Consider the following 27,042-nt stretch of genomic DNA (forward strand, 5'->3'; position numbering starts at 1 on the left):
ACATCTTGTCTGTTGTTAGCCAGTCTTGAAATACGGGAGCAAGGTCAATTTAGAAGGTATTTTACAGATTTACCTAGTTACTAAAGTGAGGAAAAAAGTGCATCATGCTCTCTTTCATCTTAGACTGCTCTGTCTCTCACTAATATCTCTGAAACAATAAAAAACAGCACATTAACATAACAACCCTCCTACAGACCAATAAGCCAAAACCAACACCCAATAACTCTTCTTCTAGTGGGACTTCTAACTTATTCATTAGAAATAACTATATACTACTTCTGGAAATGACCTTTAAAAGCTAGGAGTTCAAGCATTTTATCAGATACTATGATTAAATATATTTTCTAAATTATATCCTTCAAAAATACAGTTGGAAATTAGCAGCTTTGAGACACAGAAATCAAATACATTTTAGCAGAATTTTTCTGTTCAATGGATTCCTAGGAGTGAGCTGCACAAAAAGCAGGATATCACTTAAAAGACATATGGTTGTAAGTACAGTCAGTTTCAGCCTCAAAACAGCCAAAGCTCTTGGCATTACAAAAGACAGCTAAAGCAACATGAATGCTGATAAAGATGCCACTAATACCAAGATTATGACGTCAAAATTTAAGGTTCAACTTCTTGCAAAAACCAACATATAATTAAATTACTTTAGTATCAGCAAACTGTGTAAAAAAACCTTTTCATTCTTCAATGGGTACACATCAGTATGTCCTAAGTATAGCTCTATACATAAAAAATCTGGAGCTTTAAAATACTCCATTATGCATAACTCTATTTGTGCAACCTGACATTACACTGAAAGAAGAAAAAAAAAAAAAAAAAAAACCAAAAAACCAAACAAAAAAACCCAAAAAACCCCCCAAAAAACCCCCACGTTTATAAACAATTATTCCAATGTACTCCAGATGCCATTTTAACTTACAGAAAATACCAGTTTTCTGTCTACACAGGACAGAAAGGCACATCTATACAGTACATGCAATTACAGCACTCGTTATTGCAGTAATTACAAAATATGGTACTTGACAACACTTGTAGAAAGTTGGCAGTGTTTACAGTGTTGATAGTGGAAATGCACTGACAAGGCGGTAAAACCTACCATGCTTACAAAACACTACATGCTGACAATATTCACACAAGTACCAAACAAATGCTAGAAGGAAGGTGTCAATAAAATACAAACAAGCAGAAATCCATATAATTTTGCAACTGCAATTCATACTCTGTTTGTTTGACCCACTACATTGTCTTAAAATGCAGCAATGTTCAGACCTCGATACCTTGTGCTGCAGAGCAGAATGAGTTAAAAAACATGAATACACTTGAATTCCTGAAGATTGCACAGCAAGAACTGTGAGAAAAAGCTGTGAGAGAGATCTGCAGAAACTGAGAAAGATACATAAAGAAGGAACTGCAGAAACTGTGTCCCCCTCCCAAAGAACAGAACAGCCTGCAGTGGTAACTGTATAAAAGAAAAAATATACATTATGGACTGGTCTGTACTAAATCGCATGTAGACAGAACAATTGGAAATTGTTATGCAGAAGCTAAAACAACATAAACATCTGTGCCTTTTGTCAATAAATGTCCTTGCAGCATCACACTTCTTGGTCCATCTTTCAGTTGCTGTTAACTTTCATCTCAAAACCTAACCTGGTAAGGTTTTCTACTGCAAAATACTTTAAATACTAAAAATGGGGCTATGACACGAGAGCAAAATGTAATGTAATAGGGCAAAATAATGCAAAATGTAATAACCAGGGCAAAAGAATCAGAATACCCATCTGTTCCTTTTCCTTTTTTTTCTGTTTTGTCTACATGTAAGAGAAAGCAAGAAATCTAACAACACTCATACTTGAGTACATACAACTTGGAGAAAACCTTTTAAGACACCCGTTAGCTTTCAGTAACCTGTGTCAAGTTAAACATTTTGAAACAGCTGTCAAGGAATACTGAAAAAGAAGAATCAGACTAATTCATAGCAAATAAAAAAAACTTATATTCAAAGAGTATTTGTATCTCTGAATGCATAAAATAACAGATTGCTGGTCATTGCAGCTTTAACTTAAAAAAATCTGGAGGCCCTGAAATTTGTGTGCTATTACAGATATAATTTATACATAATAAAGGCTTTTGATTCCCTAAGTTTCACACACATACCACATGTACAAGTACAATGGAATGCTAGGAACATGGCTACGCACATCCTGTCTCATATGGCTTGGACAGAATTTTATACCACCACTAGATGGAAACCTGAATTACCTTTTAAACTGACAATTCTGTAAATGCTCCATTACTGGTTCTGCTTCTACTGTGCCTGGCTGTTTTCTTATTTAGAGCTCTAATCTCACACTGGCTGACCTGTACTCATTAGGAAGGTACCTGAGTACTGCACCTGTACTCATTAGGAAGGTACAGGTCTCTGCTCATGGAGCAGACATCCACAAAACTTCTACAGTATCTTCAACCCTGAGAGCATTAACCCTGAGAAATATGCCCTTCCAATGCTATTCAATGTAAGGAATCAACTGTTAACACTCATTAGAGATGCAGCCCACTTCTACAGCAACTTAAACTTCTCAATCTAAACTACGGCTAATAAAATTCCTATACTCTGCCAAGAAATTTCAGTTCAGGGATTCAATTCGTGCCACATTTTAAATATCCAAAGCATGCTACAAAACCATCTGCAATTTATAAACCTATTTGCACACCATGTATTTATACTTGCAATGTACCTGAGGTGACTGGCACATGCAAGTGACTGACATTACTGTTGGATGTCGCCCCTAGGACCTGGATATAATTTCCTGCTGTGTCAAAACAGAATAGAATAGAATAGAATAGAATAGAATAGAATAGAATAGAATAGAATAGAATAGAATAGAATAGAATAGAATAGAATAGAATAGAATAGAATAGAATAGAATAGAATATATTTAAAAATAAAAACTTCAACTAGCAGATCAGCAGTTATCAAAACAACCATCTGGCTAACTACATGCAATCATAGATATGATAGCATACAGATAATTGGCATGGTAACATGACAAGAGCATTGAGAATACTGATGCCACAATTTATAAAATTTTAAATTTAAAAAATACAGTAAAGGTCTAAAACCAGTATGGACAGAGGACAAAAAAATTAAAAAAAAAAAAAAAACCAGCAAGAAATCACTGGCCTCAACAGCTCCCAGGTGAACCTGAAAGAGTATGACGCTGCTTTCCAGGTGAGAAGCAACAAATTCCCCTTCCTGCAACAGGTGTGCATCATGCACAAGGCAGTGGGTATCCACCAGGCTATCCAAAGTCTCACCACCTCGGAAAGCTCCCAGACTGCCTGGATTCTCTAGGGAAGAGAAGCAGACACCAGCTCCTGCTTCTAAATCCAAAACTGAAAGAGCACTGAAGGATGGAAGTGATGGCATAATATGAAAAATATGTCATTTGCATGAAACTTCACAACAGGGATTCACAACAAAGGGTCAACCTTTGCAATTGCACATAAATACTAATTCAGAACCCTCACCAAATCATGAGTATACCCAGGCAAAACTTCATCAGAGGTAGACTTCAAATCCTACAACCAAGCGGGCCACCAGGAATGGCAGGACAGAGCAGCAGCCTGATTTCCTGCGGCCATTCATGCCCAAATTCCACATGCTCTTCAGTTTACCAGCCACAACTCCCTGGCTCTCAGGAAAGCGCAGAATTCCTTCCTACCTTTTGAGAAATATAAAAGAAAATAGAGGAAATTGACTCCAATTTAGCTCTTACAAATTAACGACTAGTGAACACCCTAAGTGGGGGACAGAAACATGGGACTCAGTAGGAATTTACTATTATTAAGTTTTCATCCAGATAGCCATAAAAATCACTAAAAGGAAATTCCGACGTAACCGGGAATGTTAAAATGAAATACTACTCTAAAATCCTATTTCACGACTTTAATAAAAGTAATAAAATGGCAAAAAACCTAAAGACATATTTTACTTCCAAAAAATTATATTTCTTTGTCAGGAAAAGAAAACATCTCTTATATAATGTACTTCACTGAAACTGAGAGCAGAATTCAGAATGCCAGCAGCCATTTTATACTTATACTACCTACATTATTTGCTGAAAGACAGCACCAAAGGCAACCCACACATCCCATTCCCATTTTAGTCAGACTCCAGTACCGGCCACAATTTCCTCTTCCACCCTCTTTGACTATTTGCTCTTCAAATTCTCCATTCAACATTTCAACATATTTTCGAGTGCCAGTAGTTTAAAAATAAATCAAGAAGGGGAGGGAAAATCATACTCGCCCAGAAAATTAAGAAGCGAAAAAGTTCTGTAAGCGAGCAGAAAAAGACATATCAGAACAACTATATACTCTGAGATATGACAGCATCCCACAATCATCCCAGCAAAGTAAATACTGCAAGTGACGCAGGCAACTGAAAATAAATTTGAAGGATGACAATTATTTGTATTGCATCAAATACACCGATTTAACAATTTAGTCATTCCTGAGAGGCTATGTGACGGTTCATTTGAAAGCTTGTAAAAAGGTTTTCAGGGTCAAGAGTGGCCAAAGAATTTCACAGGCAATTTATTAAATTTATTAGATTGAGAAAATGTTGTATAATTCTGCAGAATGATTCTGCTTGTCTAAAAGACAGTCCAGGCTCTCTCATCTAGAGGATCAGGCTTTTTAAAAAAGCAAAGTGCAAAATGGTCATTTTCAAAATTAAAGCTAAAATGTGAAACAAATTGTTATTGAAATTATTTAACTGAATATTGTACCTACTGCAATCTGAAATGGAAGTAATCAATACTATCTTAATATTACTTATCTTATGTAAGCATTCTCATCAGCTACCATGATTTAGGAGACTGCTGAACTAATTGACTTATCATACCTGTCAACATTAATTCAATAGCATTCCAAGGTAATAATCAGTATCAATCTAATTATATCAGTAGTCTCCTGTAAACAAGTACCAATTATTTTAATTAAAATATTAAATATTTAGAAAATAGATAGGAACATATATTAATAATTCATATGTTTAATTTGAATCTACCTGAACAAGCATAATTCCTGAACAACAAAGCTTACTTTCTTTGTATCTCCCTTTAATATTTCCCAGCAGATTTCCAGACACAAAGTAGCGATCCAATACCAATGACAGGAAAACCACAATATCTATATTCTACTTTTATATAAACACATATGGACTTGCAGTCTATTATTGGTTGTACCCACTTAAAAACTCTTCCAAGAATATTCAATGGATAGATTCCCTATTTTATAAAAGTAAATAGGTCAGCTTAGGTTTCCTACAAAACTTCATTAGCCATCTACATGGTTGGCTCTAACATCAAATCCCTCAATTCCTGTGCATTCTGAACAAGATGAGATCCCTTCTCATCTCCTTTACAGGAAAACAACATGAACCACTCACCTACTACAGCAATATAATTTCAGAGCTTTTTACCACATTTTTCCCCCCTTTATTTTTAAAGCTGATCTTAGAAATCTCCCTACAGGTTTTCCACCATGCTTCACAAAAAATAAAGGCAATTTGTTCCATTTGTGAGACACAATCACAGAATCATTCAGACTGAAAAAGATCTCTAAATTCATGGAGTCCAACCTTTGATCGAACGCAGCTTGTAAACCAAAACATGGCACTGAGTCCAGTCATCCCCTGAGCACCTCTAGGGATAGTGACTCCACCACCTCCCTGGGCAGCCTGCTCTTAACAATCATTTTTGTGAAGAAATTCCTTCTGACGTCCAACCTGAACCTCCCCATGGCACAACCCAAGGCTATCTCACCCTGTCCCTAGCTGCCTGAGACAAGAGGCTGACTCCCAGCTGGCTACAAGCTTGAATTAAAACCCCTAGCTCCCCTGAATCAACATAATTTAAATAGCAAGGGAAGCAGGGCCATCATTTGAGGCAACCATAACGTGATTGAAACACCAGGCCTGTTTTCTAAACCTTTAGCTAATATGAATCAAATTGGAGGACAAGAAAGCACACCACAGGCTATGAACTAGTATACTCAAGCACACCCAGAAGGTCTGACTACCCAAAGAGGGCCTGAAGAGTTTTAGCAATAGTTAAGTAGTTTCATGTTAAAATAAGACATCCTTGGAAATTTTCATGCAAAAAGCATTTCAGATGACTTATTAAGATTACACTTCATATTGAAATCCTCATTCAAAGTCAAGAAACATCACTGCAATCATCATATCCATAATCTTTACCCTCTGATGAATATACATCAAGATATATTACTTTAACATAAATTAAGAATACTAATTTTCTGTAACACGAGACATCATGCCACTCTGTACCAGATGCCCTTAATGCAACAGAAGGCATGAGGAAAGAACATTTCCAGATGTAAGCTGAATATTGACAACATTAAAGTACATATAGCAAGGTATATGCTTAGCCTAACAAAAAAGAAAATTGGGAAGAAAAATGTTGGAAATTCAACATGCTAAAATACCTTTATCAGAGCTGTAAGTACACATTTTCCAAAAAAAAGAAACTTAACAGGAAATTTAAACAACCAGTTTGTATCAATGTTTAGTGATTTGATTAGGTTGATTTTTTGTCTGGTTTTATTGTTTTTTGTTTTGTTTAATAAAATTAAAGGCAAGAGATACAGTTATGGTTCATGTACATGATGCAGCAGCAGTACCTTGGCTTCACTCATGGCTGTGTGACTCTTAGGCAAGAACCAGGCACTTCACAGCTATGCTGGTAAGTCCTGCAAGAACTGCCCTGGAGCTTCCAGCCTATCTCTGGTCAAAACAGTGTCCTGCTGCCCAGGAAGAGTGCAAAGAATAAAACACAACAGAAACAATCCAACGGCTCACCACCTGCTGACTGATGCCCTGCCCATGCCTGAGCAGTGATCAACCCCCCACACCCAACTTCCCCCACTTTATATACTGAACATTCTACAGGTTGTATGGTATGGAATATCTGCTTGGCCAGTTTGGGTCAGCTGTCCTGGCCATCCTCCCTCCCACCTTCTTGTGCATCCCCTCACTGACACAGCATGGCCATCTGAAAAATACTTGATTTAGAGTAAGCACATTTAGGAACAGCTAAAACAGTGCATTACCAACATTATTCCCATACTATATCCAAAACACAGCACTGAACAAGCCACTACAAAGAAAATTAACTCTATCTTAGCCAAAACCAGGACAGAGGACTGACTCCAACATAAATTAATTAGCATGTAATTAGAGCCCTGAGTTACCTAATCCCAGTTTGTCCCCAGTCCACTATCCTAAATTACCTAGTTCAAGTCTTCCTGGGACTGGGAACCACAGGATAACATAAGATGCAAAGCAAGTCTCACAGGCCAAAAATGTGAAAGTCTGATTTAAATATCACACTTGAAATAGACTATTATTTGGGTGAGAAAAAGACCCCAGAACAAAACAAAAATTAAGGATGAGAGGAGACATGCTAACTATGTGCTAATATCTCCTAGCATCTTGTTAGAAGACAGACATATTTGCAAAGTTCTTTATACTCACACACTCAAAACAGTTATTAAATTAGTTTCCTTTCCATGAACATATCATAGTTAATAGCACTAAATGTCAGGTTTCAAAATTAAACTTCTGTTACTTGTAGTCTAATTTTTGTCACCATTTTCCCTGTAATCTACTCTTAAAACGTTTCAAAACTGAGAAATATTTTCACTATTTGTTTACTTCACTTTAAAAACGGCTGAAGATATTTCAATGTGAACATTTCAATGTAAATATTTCCTTCCTTTTCCGAAACTATTTTAAGGAAGATTTTAGCACTGAAAATAGTAACCTGTAACTTGTCTCTTCAGCTCACGTTAAAATTGAAAGCAGTGATGCAGAAACATTTCAGCAGTATCAAGTAAAAGGCAATTGAGAATCACAATAGCATCAGGCATTTGAGAGGTAGGTACAAATTTCTCTGATTCGAGGATCTATCAGTTGGCACAAGAGGCAATTAAAATACACTTATTCCTTTCCTCTGTAGAGAATACAGGCAGTCTTCCTCCTGCTTATTCCTGATGCCCCAGCCCAAGTTACTTTAACCCACAAGATCTCAGCTACTGCAGGTAGAAGGGATGGGGCAGTTCTCCTGCATCACCCTTCCACTGGTAAACTGGGAGGCAACAGATTCTACCTTTGCTAACCACCTTCCACTGCAAAGCAGAGCAGAATTTCCTTCCACAGAAAGGAAAATAGTTTTGAGATTCAAAAGTACTACCAAGCCAGTATTTATACAATATATCTAAATTTGATTTATGTAATAATATAAATTTGATTTACTTACAGTATGGCTTGGTACCAAGGAGCATGAAAAATAATGGGAAGATTGTCTATACATCTGTCTCTTGCAGATGTGTTTATGCTTTAACTGAAGTTTCTCTTCTGTGAAGAGGACTTCTTGGGACTTATTAATATGCTGGTGTCTACTGAGGTGCAGGCATGTGCGGAAAGCACCTTATGGGTCTCCCTGCTCTGCTGCTTGTGAAACTTGTTACCTCATCACTTGGGAATGATCTGTTTTTCTCTCCTTGGTGAAACCAAGCACCAAGTTCAGGCGAAGGGGTGTTAAGCAGAGAAGCAATGTTCACATTAAGACTTGTTTCCTTAGGCCACACAGAAAAAACGTTACTCAAAAATGAAATGCAAGTTCACCGGGAAGCTATTTACACCTATGTACTTAGTTAATTATAATTATACAATTAGTTATGTATGTAGTTACAAGTATTTATATAGACTTATATAATGCATTATTATAGACCATACAGATAATGGTGCGTATATTTTTATTTATATATTTATACATAGCTAATTATATAACTGATGTCACTCTGTTACATATACCTGGGCGTGCATAAGTATGATCAGACACATCCGAGGCACGGCAATGAGAACCGTAAAAGACAACCTGCCTAGAGACATGGAGCTACAAGGCATTCTGCAGCTCTATAAGGAACTTGCCCTCACAGGAGCATGCCCGAGGAGAGAGAATCAGCTGGGCTGGAAAAGCCCTCTGACATCTCCGAGTCCAACCTCCGAACAGCTGCGACCGCCCGGCGTCCCTGACCTTGCGGGGCCCTCCCCGCGCCCCGCCGGGCCCCGCCGCTCCCCCCGCCGGGCACTTGCCTCCCATTCCCGCAGGAAGCGCTGGGCCTCAGCGGGCCCGGCCGCCTTGTGCCTCCGGAACTCCTCCTTGACGTAGCGGTCGCCCAGGGCGCGCAGGGCGGGCGGCAGCGCGCGGTGCAGCTGCAGGAGGCGGCGGTACAGGCGCCGCGCTCCGCCCGCCATGGCGGCGGCCGTGGGCCGGGCCGAGGGCCGGGCCGCGCCTGCTCCGCCGGCCCACACAGCGCCCGGCTCCGCCGGCCCACACAGCCCTCGGCTCCCCGGGCCCGCACAGCGCCCGGCTCCCCGGGCCCGCACAGCGCCCGGCTCCCCGGGCCCGCACAGCCCTCGGCTCCCCGGGCCCGCACAGCGCCCGGCTCCCCGGGCCCACACAGCGCCCGGCTCCCCGGGCCCGCACAGCGCCCGGCTGCCCGGGCCCGCACAGCGCCCGGCTCCCCGGGCCCGCACAGCCCTCGGCTCCCCGGGCCCGCACAGCGCCCGGCTCCCCGGGCCCACACAGCGCCCGGCTCCGCCGGCCCACACAGCCCTCGGCTCCCCGGGCCCGCACAGCGCCCGGCTCCCCGGGCGGCCGAGAGCGATTACAGCCGTACCGAGCCGTGCGGTTGCAAATAGCGCTTGTAAAAATGCATGGAGGATGCTGTTCCACAAAGATGGGTGCGGGTGGCAGAGATCACGATATCTAGATGGACAAAGTTCATTTTTGGCTCCAGGTTCACCACCAGAAGAACGAAATGTGCACTTTATACCAGAGTAGAATGTGGCACAATAATTAGGCCACTAAGTCCAAGCTTCGTATGCTTAAATTTGATTTACTTACATTTTCACTGAGATGAGTCGTAGCAAGAAACTTCGTGCCTCCGTGGGGCTGCTTGGGACTCTGTTGCCACCACGTTGTCACTACCGAGCTCCTGCTTTCTCCCACCTCCTACATACAGCTCAAACTCCAGTTCCCTAGCTCTTCATAAAGCTTTTTCAGCAGCTTAATATTACGTCCAACTCGCCCATGTGGAAAAACCTTCAAATGTCAACAGTCACAGATATTATGGAAAAAGCAGTTGGGCAGTGGCAGCAGTGGCAAAAGTCCTGCTTCATTAAGGGTGAGTGTTAAGCTCCTTCCAGCCAGTGAAATTTCTCATGATTCAAAACAAAAAGGAAATATTTCCACAGGGCTGGAGAGCATTAAGCTTTACTAAAATATTAGGAAATTACATAAAAATGTACTGCCTCATCAAAGGCCCAAGTTATTATATGAGAGCAACAGAGTAAAGAGCAAAGTAGAGGCTATATTACTGTCTACTATTTCTTTATGTTTATTTATTGTCCTAAGCACTTCATTGATGGAAAACTGAAGTTCCCAGTAACACAGTTACTGAAATAAAAGCAAATGCTTATAGGTTCACTACTCTCAACAACAGTCTCCTGTCCTATTCGTGCTGGTGATGCTGTTGGAGTGAGCAGTCAGGCCCTGGCCTGATCTTCGAATTGATTTGTCTTGCTATATTTTCAAACTGTATTTTCTTCAGACATTTATTTGAGGGAGGATTTCTGGACCTAATGCATTTTGTCTACCATATATCCTTCAATATGTTCATGGTTTAAGAGGACTGAAGTTAGAAAACTGTTTTGTTGTATCACTTCTTTGCAATGATGTAATTCCTCTGAATCATCTCAGGGTACATTCATTTTCAGAATTTATTTAAATATTTCATTATATCTTGGCCACCATACTCATGTTGCACACTGAGAGCTTTCTCCTTGCTACACATACCCTGTGTGGTTTTTAGGAGTTGTTTTCCTTCCATGGCCTGCTTAAGCCCTCTGCTGGGCACTCACTTTTCCATTCAGATACTCACCAGGCTGAAATACCAGCTCAGGCAAATCTGTGACCTTCGACATTTCTTACATCTTGTCTTTCTGTCCATAGAGACCAAAAGCCATTTTTGCCCATCCTGTGGGGCAAGTGGTTCCTGCCCAGGAGGATTCCTGCAGCATCTCTGCACCTCCAGGCTGCTTTAGCTGCAGCTCTTGAGCCATGTCCTTGTGCCTTCCCTAGCTGCTGCTAGAGGAGCGAGGACTTACCAGTGAATTCCCCATGGAGCAGAAGATAGAGCTGTAAGCTCATCAAGCTGCTGATAACAGTCTAAGTTGTTAGTCTTTGTCTGTTAACAGTTTTTATATGCCTAGGTCCTCAAAGGTCTCTGCACTATCAGGTAATGTGGAGAGGCAGCAGAGGCAATTGACTGCCATATTCTTTCTGTATGGGCACAAAAGAACTCACCGTCAGAACTCATCAAGATAGAATATTAGAGATATTATTTCTATATAATGACTTCTCAGTCATCAGTACCCAAAATATCTGTGCCACACTTTGAATCCAGACACAATTTAGTTAACACATGCAACTCCTTTGCTTGCCTCTTCTTGGTGCCTGCCTCTTCTTCCAGGCAGCACTGCTTCTGTGCAGGGCACTGGGGTGTCTGTCCTGCTGCTCCTGGTGCTCCACAGCCTGTGAGCACTTCTTAGCTTGCATCAAAGAAAGAGGTACCTCAGGAGTGTGGTTCATCCCACTCCTTTTTGGGCAGGTGGAGGCAATTAATCACTACTTCCTTCCATATGTCAATAGAAAGATGTACTGTGGTACATACGGTTTAGACAACCCATAATAGATTATTCTGTGTCTGACTGGGCTTTAGAGCACTGGCTCAGTGTTTGTTGTGCTAGAATTGGTGTGGATCCTATGGTATAAAATACCAGTGTCTTTGTGCCATACTCCATCATAGTGCCTTTGGATCTGGGGAGGCAATGTCAGCTCTGCAAATAGGTCAGCACAAAGACAGCTGGAGTGGCTTAGCCAATATATTAAATCTATATTTGCATGGCTAGTAACTGTGTGAATAGCATCTAGCTTTCCTAAAAAATAGCTTTTTCCTAAGGATATACAAGAAATCTGTGGTAAAGCATAGATGCAAAGTGGTTTCATAGCCATCCTTCTGAACTTTTGACCCCATGAATCTGCCAGAGTGGCCATGTTGTTTGCTACAGTCCTAATTCCAAATGTAGAAAGACTGAAGGAACACTTCCATGTTTATTTTTTCCTTTTATCAGTAATATGTTGACTAAAGAAGATGAAGCTGAAGTATTTATTGAGGTGGTATAATTGCTGTAATTTTTTAAATTATCAAGAGCATCCTGATAGAAGTTCTTTTTGTGAATCAAAATAAATGATTAAATATAGAATGCAATGATATGATATTTCTTTCCAGAACTGTTGATAGTCCTGATGAAGCTAAATTGTATTGTCATATTTAAAATATACCCCACAGAATAATCTGTAATCTTTTCTTTAAACTGTGGATAAATGTTAAAGTACAGTCTAATTTCCTGCTATTAAATAAAAAAAAATATAGCCCTTTCCCGTTTCCTTTTTTTGCATTATGCAGATCACAATAAAATTGCATCTCTCACTTCAGAATTATGATGTTTTTAATAAACTCTCTAAATATTTGAATAGATTCAAGGCAGTTTCTTTTTACATGCTATTCCAGACCAAGGCAGATTCAAAAACCAAGCTGAAGAACTGTTATGACAGCACAAGTTGTCTACTAAATATTCTGTGGCATCTTCCAATGTTCCTCATAAACTAAAAAGACATAGAATTTTTCCTGCACTGTAGGAAACAGAAAATTAATACTTTCATAAATGACTTAGAAAAAGCCATGGGTACTGTAGAGATTCTGAGGATGCTTCTCTGTTGGAGTAGAGTTTTGTCCATGATTCAATAGAAGCAAAGTCCTAGCATGGGACTGTCTGCTTCGAAACCCACCCAAAAGTTGGACCCTACTATACATGGATGCTGCTGGAAATGGACCAGCTCTTTTGCCAGGGCCTGGGGAAATACAACTAATGAAGGTACCAGTTGTGTTTGCTGCTGGCTGCAGAGGCAACTGCCTGTCCATGCTTGGCCCAGTGTTCTTCACACAGCCTGTGCTTGGTATGCTCCAGGCTGCTCAGCAGATCATGGCAGTAAGACAGGACAGATGATTTTCTTCCAAAAGCTCCATGTCAGTGAGGAAAAAGGATGCCATAATAAATGTAATTTGGTGCAACTCATCAGGATAGCTTCAGGTACTCACACATGCATCTGACAGTAGGATGAAAACAAATAGAACATATTTCTGATGAAATAAATACTGCACATGATAATTTTGGAAGGGAGAGGCAGTCAGCTGGTTTTGGACTAGAGTCAATTATTTACATGTTTGCAATGCTGGTACTTCTGGACATTAAAAGGAAGTTCTGCTTTGGTTCAGCTTATGCTTGAGCCACTCATTCATTGCAGGATTTCTTGTACTTTCATCTGAAGCACATGATCTGTATCATCCAAAACAAATACTTGACAGCTCCTGAGGAAGCTCTGCTTGCCTCCTGCAGACATGAAAGATGCCAAGTGTGTTAAAATATTCAAAGAATTTAGCTATCAAACTCTGTCAAGTTTCTGCTTGAATATGTGTGAGCAGAGCTTTGGAGCAAGCCAAGTGCTGGCAACATCAGCCCAGAGGGGTGCCAGGCTTGCACATGGACCCTCCTGCTCCCCATCTCCCTACCTTCGTCTGCTCTCCCTAGTCCAGTGCTGGATTTCAAAGCACACATGCAGCAGCTTGTCTCAGGGAAGTGTTGTGAAAGAAAAAGAGGAGATTGCCATTAACCTTGTGAGGGTTTTCTTTAATCTCTTTTCAGAAACATCTAGTATTCAGTGGAATTTTCTAAAAGAGTTCTACTCAGTGAACTGATCCAAAATTTAAATTTTGGGTAGAATGATTAAAGAGCATCAAAAGTCAGTGGAATGGCAGGCAAGATGGTTTTAGGGGGAAAATCCTACACCTTCTTTTATAGATGGTGCCAAGTCAGACTGTGAACTGGAAATCTTTTTCATCCTTAAGCTACTATTGTTTTCAACATTCAAAGAAAGCACCCAAAAGATTACCTATATTACAAAACATTTATTCTACTTTTGAAAATTCAAACAGAATTTAAAAGTGTCAATTATTTGGAATTGCTGTGCGTCTTCTCTTGTGAACGATCCTTTTGGTAAATACAGTACTAGTTCACTTACTTAATCTACCACGTGTGCTGTTCTGTTTAATTGCATTCAAATTCTGCAAGAGATACAATATTCTGCTCTTTATTCACACAGTAAGTGAATTAAGAGCAGAATGCTGATGTTGAAATAAATACAATTTGAAAGCACACATTTTGTTATTTCAAATGTATAATGAAGTGTGCACCATTCATAGGTAAGGCTTTGTTTTCCTGTTCTACTTAGTAAGTCATTGTAAAACTTAAGGCCATGCAAAGATGCTTCCACAAATCCATTAAAATTCCTTCCAGAATAACACAAAAAGAGTGCTGAAATTTTTATGTTGATGCTTTTAACAGAGCAGGGAAACAGAACAAGTGAGTAAATGATCAAATTAAAAAATTAGTATTTTGAAAAGCTGCAGAAAAGACCACATATATGTGACTGCAAAAGCATAGCCCAGCCTCAAAGCATCAGGAGGGGAGCATAAGCAAGCCCCTTCTGGCCAGTGGTGCCCATGTGTCCTGGGAGCTCCAGGTGACATGCTGTCAGGCCCTGAAGCCTAAACTCCAGGAATAAAGGTAGCTAGGCTACATCACTTCCAAACTTTTAGCCCAGCTCCACATCAACCCAAGAGGAATTTAAGGTGCAACATAAACGTGTTTAAATGAAGTTAGAAGAAAGCTTGTTGTCCTGTCTCCTGTTTTCATTGAATATGTTTTATATGAAAAGCATAGCTTACAAATGCAAGCTATGAGGTTTCTCTGGCAGCATTGCAGCTCTGAGTAAACACACTGTAGTATTATTTTATTTGCTTTCTTCACTAATTAAGTTTTTTAAGTTTCCTTGGCTCTCTGTGTGGCTGCTTCAGTTTTGGCGTTAGAGCCAAAGAGGACTGGGAAGAAAACTGTGCTTTCTCTTTCTCCCTGGCTCCACAAAGTAATCACAGGTCAATTTGAAATCCCTTCTTGCTTTTTTAAGGTATATAGATAGCAGACTACATGTCACAAATAAAGCATGAGCCCTGTGGCTCTTACTGGTCTGGCAGCCCGTACCTTCCCACTAGGAGAGAAACAAAGCTGTTGACTGCACTGACCATGGGGGATGCAGCTGCAAGTGTCCAGGCACTGCTGCACGCTTCAGAGCAGAAAGCAGGGCAAATCCACAAAATTCAAAGCCAAGCATAAATTTGAGAGCCTTTGAGAATGTTTGGATTTCTCCTCTTACCATACTCAGCGGTTGCAAGTTTTGTTCAGTGGTTACAGGTTTGCTCAGGTTCAGGGCCTTGCTATAACATTGTTATTGTTTCACAAATCCAGATCATTGTTTGCTATTTAAAATGAAGCATGCATTATCCAACATCATTCATTATTTTGGCACAAACTATATACTATCAGCAAAGCACATGTTCCATCTCAGATCTCTAGCACTTTAAAAGCCCTCTGAATGCATCCAGTCTGTCCAGGACAATTTAACATGCAGGCCAGGTTCTGGAATACTTAACTGGCCTCATGCTAAAACACTTGGCATTACCTTTGATGTGCAGCCTTGGATAGGCATCTCTTGTCTCCATCCAGTTTCTGATGTTGTAATCAATCAGGAAAACAAATCCAACATGAAACTGTGTAGCTCTGAAACTGTTTGTGCTCTTTTGTTGTGCTCCCTGCCCTGAAACTCAGCACCACACTGCAGACTGGGGGTGTATCTGGATGGCTACTCATCCAAGGTTTATTATTCACTGGATCTGGTAATATTTGTAATTACATTTCTTGATAGTCAGGATTTTCCTATGCGGTTTCTTGATATAACATCTTGTGTTAATGGTTGGGGTTTAGGATAGAACTGTAGGATACCACATTAAAAAAAGCTTTTAAATAAATATTCAAGGTTCCTTAAGCCCTTTTTATCCAACATCACTATCACTGTTAATCAGTTCCTCCCTCCACCCCCTCCCCAAACCACCTGAAGGCAGGATCAGTGGTGATCAAAAGACATGTAGCATTTCTTAGTATTGAAATGATCACCTCTGCGAGATATGGTTTTTAATAATGAGTTTATTGTTGTTGCCTTGTGAATTATGGCTTTTCACTTCTCTTAAACCAAAACAAAACTTATTTGCAAGGTGCCACAGGAATAATTTTTAGACTGAAAAACAAGTGAGTTAGTGATCACAAACTGCTTGCTGCTTTGTGGAAGTGGCATTTGGTTTTTTACTTCTTTGAGGTTTGTTTTTAACCTAAGATGTTGAAAGATAACTTGTTCTTGTATGCTATGGAGCAGTAGTAGCTCCAGGTGGTATAGAAAGCACAGACCAAGATGTCAGGGAAAAAAATTTCAAGTGTTTCAGTCTAATGACATAGACAGCAGGATGGTCACAATCTCTTGAAAGGAAAGAAGCTGGAGACTTTTCACTAATGGGATATAGCAATTACAAAGTATCCTAGCATTTTTCATTCTCCAATTTTATTTTCCCACCGTATATAAGTTATAATTTTTTTGTATTCATTAGTAGGGTATAAAGATAATGCATATTTAACAATCCTTGACAGTGATTCTGAAAGCAAGCTTTTTAATGGTGCAGAGATATACTCCTGGAGCTTATGGTGAAAACTACATTCTGTAGGACAGATGATTTTTCTGTGAGCTCTAAAATTCAAATGATTACTGTTTCATTGTGAAATACTGGAGAATCCCATCCAGGTCTAGGGTGCAGTATCTATTTCAAATATCAAGCTGATATTTCAAATCTCAGGCTGTGATATCAAAAGATGTACTTGAGAGGATCAGTACTTCAGAAATTCTTCAAAAGGACAAGAATTGTAATCCCTTCTGTTGTGCAGCTTCAGATATCAAAACTGCTCTTTACAGCTTCCAGAGGGCTTTGCTGGTACTCATTTACTGTCTTCCTGCACTCTGCTTTCAAAGTTATGCCCTGAGAGAAAAACTTCTCATTTTAAGACCTGGATTTCAAAGTGCTCTAAAATCCACAGGCATCTCCAACATGTTTTGAAAATTGTTACACCTCACTAGGGCCAGAGGCATCATTATCCATGCAGGTCTGAAGTCAGTTGGTCTAACAGGTCTTCAGATAATACCCCTTCCTTTCAACCTTCCTAGGAGAACTGCATTTTATATTCTTGGAAATCCACTGGGATATGGTAATTGTCTTGAAAACTTAGTCATGACAATAACTGGAACATTTCATAGTGTAAATTTGGAGTAATTCTTCCCTCCCTGTGGAAGTGCTTAGCAATTTTTGATTCTTGATTTTTTTATTTTTTTTTTGTAAACAAGTCAGAGAAATCTGAGTGTATGAGACCCATGAAATATGTGTATATTGCAGACTGATCCTAAGCTTAATTCTTCAGCTAACCAAACTGACTATTAAAATTTGATAAACAGCCAGTTGAGAAATATTTAGCATTACTGATGGTTTAGAAAAAGTGAAACGAAATCAAAAATTACTTTTCTGATACTAGAACACAAATAATTTCTCTTGCTGTCAATAAATGCTTTCAATTCCTTCTCAAGTATTGTCTGTTTGATATATGTGATGCTGTACAAGCAAAGGAATAGATATGCCACAAATGTGCCACACAAGTAGTATGTGCTATGTGTGCATATACCTGTTTTTATATAAATGTATATACATACACTTACGCCCACGTGCCCCTTCAAACTCACATACGTATGTCCATGGACACAAATACATACACACACACAAGTGCTTTGTTACTGTAAAATTCTGAAATAACACACCAAAACCATTTTTCCTGGCTTATTGTGCAATCAGATTTTTAAGGCTTTTAATATGGTGCTTTTTTTTTTCTTTCTGGTAACATTTCCCAGTATTTTCCACGATATAAACTGTGTCCTGCGTGTGTGTGTGCTTGACACTCACTGATTGCTTTGCACACTTGCCTATCAAAATGTGCCTCCAGGTACACTGAGGTTGTCTGAGAGTACCACATTGCCACTACACATATGGGAAATGTGAGAAACTGAGTCATCATGCCAACCTAGCCTTCAGTAAAACAGTGTCAGAGGTGGTACAACAACTTAAGGCTTTCCTGTGTTTCAATTCAGTGCTTCAGTCAATGGCTGATATAGTCTCTGAATTTTGGACAACTTTGTATTATTCCACATTGTATGAATGTGTCAGTTTTTTATTTGAAATTTTTTGGACAATAGCTCATTGTCATCATCATCATCAGATATATGACCCATACAAGTCAACCTAAAGTCTATGAGGATTTTAGTAAATGTTTTCTATATATCCTGTAGAGGCTCTCTCAACAGCAGGAACGTGCAGCTATTGAGATCTGAAGCCTTAACCCTAAAATGAACTTAAAGGTGTTCCCACAGCAAAGGTGGAAATGCCCTAGCAGCAAAAGACTTGAAAGATACTGATTGTCTCTAGTTGACATTCAGTAACAGAAATATATCTTAAGGCAAGATTAAAACATTCATTAAAGAGTGAAAATAAAACATCATTACAAAAAAAATGAGGTTTCCCTCTTACTCTTTAGTAGTTACAAAACATTCTTCTGGTTCTTTAATTGCTGCTTGCACAGGCTCTGTACTGAGTCATTTAGTTTCTGAAAGTAACAACACTGTCCTAGCCTTCTTATTGGCTTTTACTCCTATGCCACCCACATTGAGCTCCAAATCTGGATCCAAGGACTGCTGAGCTATGAAGACTGCATTTGTGTAATTCTGCCAGCAACCACCCATATAACCTCAGAAGAATCAAAGAGAACTGAAGATATGCTGAAACATTCAAAAGCCATATGAACACCAACTACCAGGAGATGCTCACAAGCTCGTATTTTATATACATCCTGTTCGATTTTCTGGTTGGTCTTTTCAGGGTGGAGGAGGATGGGAAGTGGTCAAAGACAACTCTTTTTATTTGGTCATTTAGCAAAGTGGAGGTTTTTTATTCTATCCAACTCATCTCTAGAGGCTGGTAAGCCAAATCTCATCATTGTGCCACACTGCAGGACCAGAGAAGGACAGTTGCTGCAGGATGAGTGTTGCCACGGGATGAAAAAATGTATTTTAATGGAGACAAGGACTAAAAGCTGCTAATAATTATTAGCATGGTTATATTGTTTAGCCATTCCACAGTTGGCTTATTCACTGTCTAGTAATCATCTCTTCCTCGCTGGGTGTCTCCTTGCTGAAGAAAATGAAGAGATTTACCCAGGACCAGCAAGGGATCAAGACAAGATGAGAGTAGCTTCAACATCAGCATCCTCACCTGCCTCTCTTTGCTTCACCCCTCACCCAGGGTGTTCCTGCGTCCAGTTTTGCATGACCTAGAGGAGTTCTGTCTTTAGGCTTGACAAATGAGGCTTTAAGGCTGGAAACAGTGTTTTTCACATCCAGAGTCTGTATTAAGTGTCCTGAGGATGGCATAGGCTCTGTAGTCCCAAAAAGCAGGATCTTCCAGGATGTTGCAAAGTGAGCACACAAATGAATAATACAGTTCACTCCTGAAGTGTATCCAAGTGGATACTGCAGTTCTGTGCATGCAAAGCTCTCTGTTCATCTTTACATATGTATATGGAGAGGGTACATATTTATGCATCCAAGTATGCAAACAGATCTCTGAATTGAAGACAGGAATGCAGAAAATTATGCAGAAAATTATGTAAAAGGCTCCTCCTAACTTTGTTTAACTGGAAATAGCAGTGATCTGGCACACCTGGGGACAAATGTTCTTCCAGATGTGTTTCTAACCAGGGTGCTTAACTCTCCCACCTTTACTTTCTGAGGCTTCATAAATTTTTTTTAGTATTTAACTGCTCCTCTGTATTTTCTCACTCTTCCAAATTAAACAAAATTAGTTGATTAATTTCAATTTTAAGTAATGAATTTCTCATAATTTTTACTCCCTAACTCCCATGCATGAGCATAAGGCTGCATTGTCTGGGATGATTGGCTGAGTGGAAGATGTTGATTTGCAATAAGGTATCCACTGGAAATTATAAACATAGAAATGTTTCCATGAGCCTTTGGTTTGTTAAAAGAATTGTGTTTAAAGTTGCTATCTTTAGATCCCAGATTGACATCACAGTATCACTTTAAGAAAATAACCCAGGCAGTGAAATGCTTTTTGGAGGGGGAGTGAAGGTTACCAGTGAACATCCTGGCTAGTCAAGACAGTCAGCAGATTTTTGGAGTTTGGAAGGAAGGAAAAAAACCCCCGAAATTCACCCTTTATTATCTAAACAAATATTTTTTAATATTTCAGTGTAAGTATGTTCATAGGAAATGTAATAAAAGTCAAATGAGTGAAGACAATAACTATGAGGACTCCACAGAGTGATTATTACTCAGAATTATTGTGAAATGTCCCCATGGACACAAGGTACACCCACCTGCCAGCATAAAAGGGTTTATATTAGCACTGAACAGGGACATGAGTATCACACTGACTGTTTTCAGGTTGCATCCCAGTTACTGCAGTGTGGAAACCACTAACATACATGACACTTGCAAGAGTCATGGATGGTGTGGTAACATAGGACAGCAGCCCAGAAATCTGCATCTGATTTATGTTTTACTCATTGTTAGATGTCACTATGTTTAACATGACAATTCACATCCCATGAGAGCTCTGTTTATAAAAGTTACACATATCAGAAAAATATGGAAGACATTTCCTTGTTCTTGCTATTTTTTTTTTTTTGTCTCAATAGGATGTAGCCTTTCAGAACCAAAACCCTGGATGACACATGCAAACAAGCAGCTTCACAGATGTACACATTCCTATTTGGTCTTGGGTCCTGAACACTGCCAGTCAGGAGTCAAATGCCAATTCTGATGCTCTGAAATGATTTGAGGAAGGAAATCCAGCCCACAGCTGTTCCACTGCTATGCAATGTACAGAAGGAATCATCTGCTGTATATGGTCTGGTGAGAACTTCCTGCAGTATTTTGATGGCCAGACCACTTTTATCACAGATTTCTCTTTTATTGCTATGAGGAAAATTTTTAGATCTTTATAATCACAGACTGAACAAGTAAGACATTACCATTTTTTGCTTGTTTGTGTTATGCCATCTCTCTTCTCCACATTTTTTCCTTGCAACAGCATCATGAAAGGTCTATTGAGCAGTAGGGCTGTGACATTAGGATCAAATCCCTTTGTTCACATCCCCCCATCTCCTCTGTAAGGGCTGAAATCTAAGTGACATGCAAAATTGTACAGAGCTTTGGAGCACTCACAGTATGCAAGATGCTGCTCCATAACAAGCACATTCTTGACTCCTGCTAAATCCAATGTGAAATGGTACTAAAGTCTCCATGGAGTATGGTGACCACATTTAATGCATTGTTTGTATTTTCTGCTCTTACTTCCATGCGCAATATTCATTAATTTTGGACAGCCTCTATTTTCTTGTCATCATCTAGAAGCCTGTACAACCATGGACAGGATCTAGTCTATGCTGTATTCCTTAGTTCTGGATTGTTTTGCTTCCATGAACAGAAGCCAAAGACTTCTTTTCCACACAGTTCCTCTTCTGGATGCTGCACTGATGTACTGGCTGTATAACATTTCCAACCTAGTGCCGCTCACTGAGTAATTTGCACAGCCTATCCATTTTAGAAAGCAAGCATGATGATTTTCAGAGGAGCCGGTTCTGCTGCACTGCATCATTTAGTTGAGGCAACACAACTAAAAATTACAGGAGCAGAATTGATGGAGGACAAGGGATTTCAAAATTATATACATTTTAAACATAAGAAGTGTGAGCTGGTAGGAAATTTGTTCTCATTGCTTTTGTTAGCATTGGCAGTTTCAGAAACAGTCATGTTTTGATTGCCTCATTTATTTTTAATAACACTATTTGCAAGAGGAATACCATACTCCTGGAGCACCATGCCTTTGGGGTTGATTAGGTATAGTCTTGTGCACAAGACTTACAGAGATTGCATCGTGTTAAGAGAAAAAATGCACTAATATCAGTGTAGTGCAGAACTGTGTCACTTTAGGGTACATGTATCTCTTTTTTTAATAGGAGAGAAGGCCCTTGTGCATTCTGGATCTTGTTTGTGAGTTTTAGCTGCCTATACTCAGTGTAAGTTGCTTTAACTTTTTTAATTCTGACAGCCACTACTAAGGACAGCAGAGAAACCTTGCATCATCAGAGGATTTGTGTTGTTTGTTTTTCAACTAACTTAAATAACTTTGTGTATTGTTTTTCAACTAACAATAAACAAGTGGCATACAAATAAAATATCTTCTATTTTTTCTGGTTTTCAATCCCTACTGTATTTCTTGAGATATCAATGGGTGTTGTTCTGATTTGTCATCCTGCCTCTCAGAAGAATGTCACCCCCTTTCCTTGCACAGTCGACTCTGGGCTGTTTTGCTGCAGCAGACACTGACAGCCGTCTTCATCAGCCAGTAGATGTCATTGTGTTTCCACTGCAAAAGCACATCAAACATATTCATCTGGCTGCAAATGCCTGTCTGGTCCTGCAAACAATACTGTTGAGTATTTAGGATTGTCTCTACCCTGCAGCAAAATATTTGTTAAAAATGCTTAGCCAGAAAAGAGTGAAAATTAAGTTCCAAGCATTTGATAGCTGTGACTAACTAGCCAGAGTACCCTTGGCTTCAGCTAATGTAGTGCCAATGGTGTTATACAAACACAGCTTACTCAACAGGACACAAATCATTGTTAATAAACTATTACAAAAGATGCCAACAGAAGAAGATAGAAATAATGTCTCATGGATTAGCCAACTTCTTTAGGCAACCAGCTCATTCTGCTGTGAAGTCATCTGTTCTTCAATACTCAGACAGGACTGAGAATTTATACTCCAGAACTTTTTAGACCTTCAGAGTGTAATGAAAAGAGGCTGTAGTCTGTTATTTTTCAGCTATTTTATTTTGGACTATGTTAACAGGTTCCAAATTTACATGATATAATATTTGTGATGTAATTTGCAAGTTTCATTTGAAGTCAAAACTTGGTAGCAATAGAGAAGGAAACACTTGGCAGTAGTACAAGAGGTAGGGTTTTCCAAAAAGTCTGACATATTTTTTTATCAGTAACAACTCAAGAGAAATCATTTACCCATCATCTTGCGACATCCATGTTGCAAACTGGAAATGGCATAGAGGCCTAAATTCCCTGCTGGCAGCAACCAGTGAGGCCCTGCTGGCTCTAACAACACAGGAGACACTTGACAGATTCAGCAGAGAGCTGGCCTTCAGCAGCATGTTTTGAGTCCCAGGGGCCAGTGTGAAATTGAGTGAAGTCAACGGAAATCTTTTGCTTGTTGGCAATGGGCTATGGATGAAGCCATGAATCAGGTTTTCTGGAGGCTGGCGCAGCACATCTGTCTTGGGGTGAGGCAGCTGGAAGGCATAGGCTTGGATCTGAAAGGACAAGCTTCATTTCACAAATGTCTGCTCAGGCTTCACTAGCTCAGGAATAAGCTGAGGTGGCACAAGAGAAACACTGTTCCTCCCTTAGAGTGGCTCATCCTCTTACTTATTCATGGAAACATTTAAAACTCTTCCTGGACTGGGAGACTTTTGCACTGGTAGGTGACTGGTTTGGGTTGAGAGGGTCCTTTAAAGATCATCACACCCAAGGCCCTGCCACAGGCAGGGACATCTTTCACTAAATCAGGTTGCCCAAAGCCCCATACAGCTTGACCTTGAATACTTCCAACAGGGACAGTGCCCCCACGGAAAGGGACTTGGGGTACTGGTGACAGCAGGCTGGACATGAGCCCCTCACTGGCCTTGGAACACAAACCCTGTGAGGAACGGCTGAGGGAGCTGGGGTTGTTTAGCCTGGAGAAAAGGAGACTCAGAGGTGACCTTACCACTCTCTACTCTCTACTTCTTGAGAGGTGGTTGTAGTCAGGTGGGGGTTTGTCTCTTCCATCAGGCAACCACTGGCAGAACAAGAAGACACAGTCTTAAGCTGCATCAAGAGAAGTTTAGGTTAGACATCAGGAAAAAATTCTTCACTGAAAGAGTGATTGGGCACTGGGATCATCTACCCAGGGAGGTGGTGGAGTCACCATCCCTGGGCATGTTTATAAAAAGACTGGACGTGGCACTCAGTGCCATAGTTTAGTTGATGAGATGGTGTTGGTCATAGGTTGGACTTGATGACCTCAAAGGTCTTCTCCAGTCTAGTTCATTCTGGGATTCTATGGGTCACCCACAAGTATGGACGGGAACTGTGGCTGTTCCCATGTTTGGATAGGAGGTGTATGGTATACATACAGAGGTCCTGTAAATGAGCACCCCTTCGACTGTCTAGACAGCCAAACTCTTGCACTTGCATGAACAGACTGAGGTCCACAGGTACTACAGCAGTGTCCTCTGGGCTGTACAGTGACAGAACATGTTTAAGGATCACAGCAGCCTCACCTGCTGTCTTACAGATAAATTTACCTGCAACTTGAGCTATCCATGGTGCAGAACTAGTCTTTATTAATATTCCAAAGTAGTCTCTTGCAAAAAAAAAAATAAAATTTGTGACTAAACATCGACTTAATAATTCATGGGTCAGGCTACAGGTGGTATACCCATTTCTTACACACCATTCCACATTCCTGTTATACATGCTATGGCTGCTGGTTTTCCAAAGCACATGAAGGAAACTTTGTACTACTCAATTGCGAGCAGTCTCAGACTTCTGAGCTCCCAGTGCTGTGCCTCCAGACTTTCACATTTACCTGGGATTTCTCATTCGAATAAGATCATTTAGAACTGCCCCTGGTAATTTTTTTGATCTACATCAGCTGATCCATAAATATCAAATAAAAAATATGCAGCACTGTCTTAAATAGTTGCATTCCCAGCTCACTACTTCCTCATCTGATTCGTCACAGTCTTGTTCCCTATCCCATGCATCCAGAGCTTGCTGGAACATTTATCTGAGGATTTAGCTGGCTAAAAACACACCATCAATTTTTCTTCTTTCAGGTGCACATTTTTTCCCGTACAACTGACTATGCCATTGCAGTGGGAAGGTGTAAAGGAGAAGAAAAATGTAAAGAATAAAATGTAAAGGAGAGGAAAATAGATCTCTGTTTTTCTATCTGCCTGAGGATATCCTCAGAGAGGTGGAGACAGTGGCAAGATGGATATGGGATCCCCAAATGCTGACTTTAATCTAGACTCCAGTAAGTGTCCTCTGTCTCATTTTTCTGTCTAAAACAGTGGAGGTAATGCTATTCATTGTCTTGTTTCACCTAAGCAAAAACATTATCAAGTTTGTTAAGGCATTTCCATACTACAGAAACTAGAAAATTCCCACTTCTGCAGAAGACCATGAAGAAATAACTGATTCTACTTGTTGTACCAAATGCACTAATTGTAAAGATCACTAATTTTAAAATTGCAATAAAAATACTGACCTATCTCACTTCTTAAGCATGCCTTGGATATCCTCGCCAACACAAATGTTCCAATTCATTTTAAAAAAATAGTAGTTGATGATGTAATTAGAGCCTGTGTTAGAACACACTTCCAGAAGGGACATGAATGAAGGCTTTCTGAATATTGCACATTTTGAAAAATCTAATTTTGCTGTATTTGGTTCTGCTGCTATTTAAATATTCTATAACTTTCAATGTAATTGTGCATGAGTTTGCATATATTTTCTTGCTTAGAGCAAATGCAAGTCTGGGAACGTTCAGGTGCAGGTGAAAGTTTTGCAGCAAGGTTCAGGTGTTAAGGAAACTACCCCTGCCTAACCATTCATTCTGAGACTCTCTGCCAGTCACATTCCCAAGACCAGAGACTGGGACTGCTGGGACTGAAGGTCCTTCAGAGAGGGCAGCTCCAGTGTGCCGGCAGGAGGGCCACTTGACTCACTCCACACTCCACTCATACAGTCAGACCAGGTTTCCCTACCTCTAATTTTCCCAGAGCAGAGTCTTAGATGTCTAGTTCCATTTATTCACAGAGCAGTAACACAGAAACTGACAGAGCTGGCCTGTCTGAGGAGCACCCTCAACAAAGGAGTCTTCACCCATCTTCATCTACTTTGACATCCAAAAGGTCGGCAGTTCCCAGCTCCTAAAGTGTCTCTCAGTGTCCATTCACCTTGACTGGACCGGCTGTCACCCATCTTTGTGGCCTTTGTTATCTCAAAGGCTGACAGTCCTTTTGTCTTGTGCTCCCACACAGAGCTCAATCTACATCTCAATCTGCATTTTGCAAACCCAGCTACCTGGATGAGAGAAGTTCTTGACTCAGAGAACCAGGGCCACCAGCCATGGCACCCAGGGATATACCTGATCCTGGGCTGGCTGCACTGCTGGCCTACATGGATGTCACTTCAAGAGCACCTCTGCCATCATAGATTCCCTCTAATCACAGGGGCCTCAGAAAGGCATCTGGCTTAGGCTTGTCACTTGGGATTCCTTTGCACACCCTGACTTGTGCAGCCATGAATCTCTAAGACACAGCACCGAGACTTAAGAAGAGATGTGTTGGAGGTCAGGGGTTCTTCCTTTTTTTTTGTTTTCTGTTATGGTATTTTTCTCCCATTTCCTTTTTTTTTTTCACCTCTCTGGATAGAACTAGACTCTCCTAAGTTGTTTGTTTTGGTTTCTTTTAATTAAAGCAGTGATGCTAGTTCACAGAATCAGAGAAATATAGAATGGTTTAGGTTGGAAGGGACCTTAAAGATCACCTAGTTCCAACTGCCCTGCCTTAGGCAGAGACACCTTTCACTTCTCCAGCCTCCCTCTGCAGTTGGTACCACCATGGTCCCAACAAAAT

The 27,042-nt window shown here is 40.2% G+C and overlaps 1 protein-coding gene and 1 long non-coding RNA gene across 2 annotated transcripts in view; one reads left to right on the top strand and one right to left on the bottom strand.

Moving 5' to 3' along the window:
- SDHAF3 (succinate dehydrogenase complex assembly factor 3) overlaps positions 1–9,374 on the bottom strand; it is a 28,900-nt gene extending 19,526 nt beyond the window's left edge. The window contains exon 1 of the mRNA XM_086856693.1: positions 9,194–9,374. Coding sequence (XP_086712819.1) covers positions 9,194–9,355 — 162 coding nt within the window. The 5' untranslated portion in view covers positions 9,356–9,374. The remainder of the gene's footprint in view (positions 1–9,193) is intronic.
- Positions 9,375–9,659: 285 nt separating this feature from the next.
- LOC111924246 (uncharacterized) lies at positions 9,660–22,518 on the top strand. The gene is made up of 2 exons (XR_002861547.2): positions 9,660–10,287; positions 20,975–22,518. It is a non-coding gene; the product is annotated as an uncharacterized LOC111924246 (long non-coding RNA).
- The last annotated feature ends 4,524 nt before the right edge of the window (positions 22,519–27,042 follow it).

Source organism: Cyanistes caeruleus, chromosome 1 (assembly GCF_971803275.1).
Source record: "Cyanistes caeruleus chromosome 1, bCyaCae1.hap1.1, whole genome shotgun sequence".
In the NCBI taxonomy this organism is placed as follows: Eukaryota; Metazoa; Chordata; class Aves; order Passeriformes; family Paridae; genus Cyanistes; species Cyanistes caeruleus.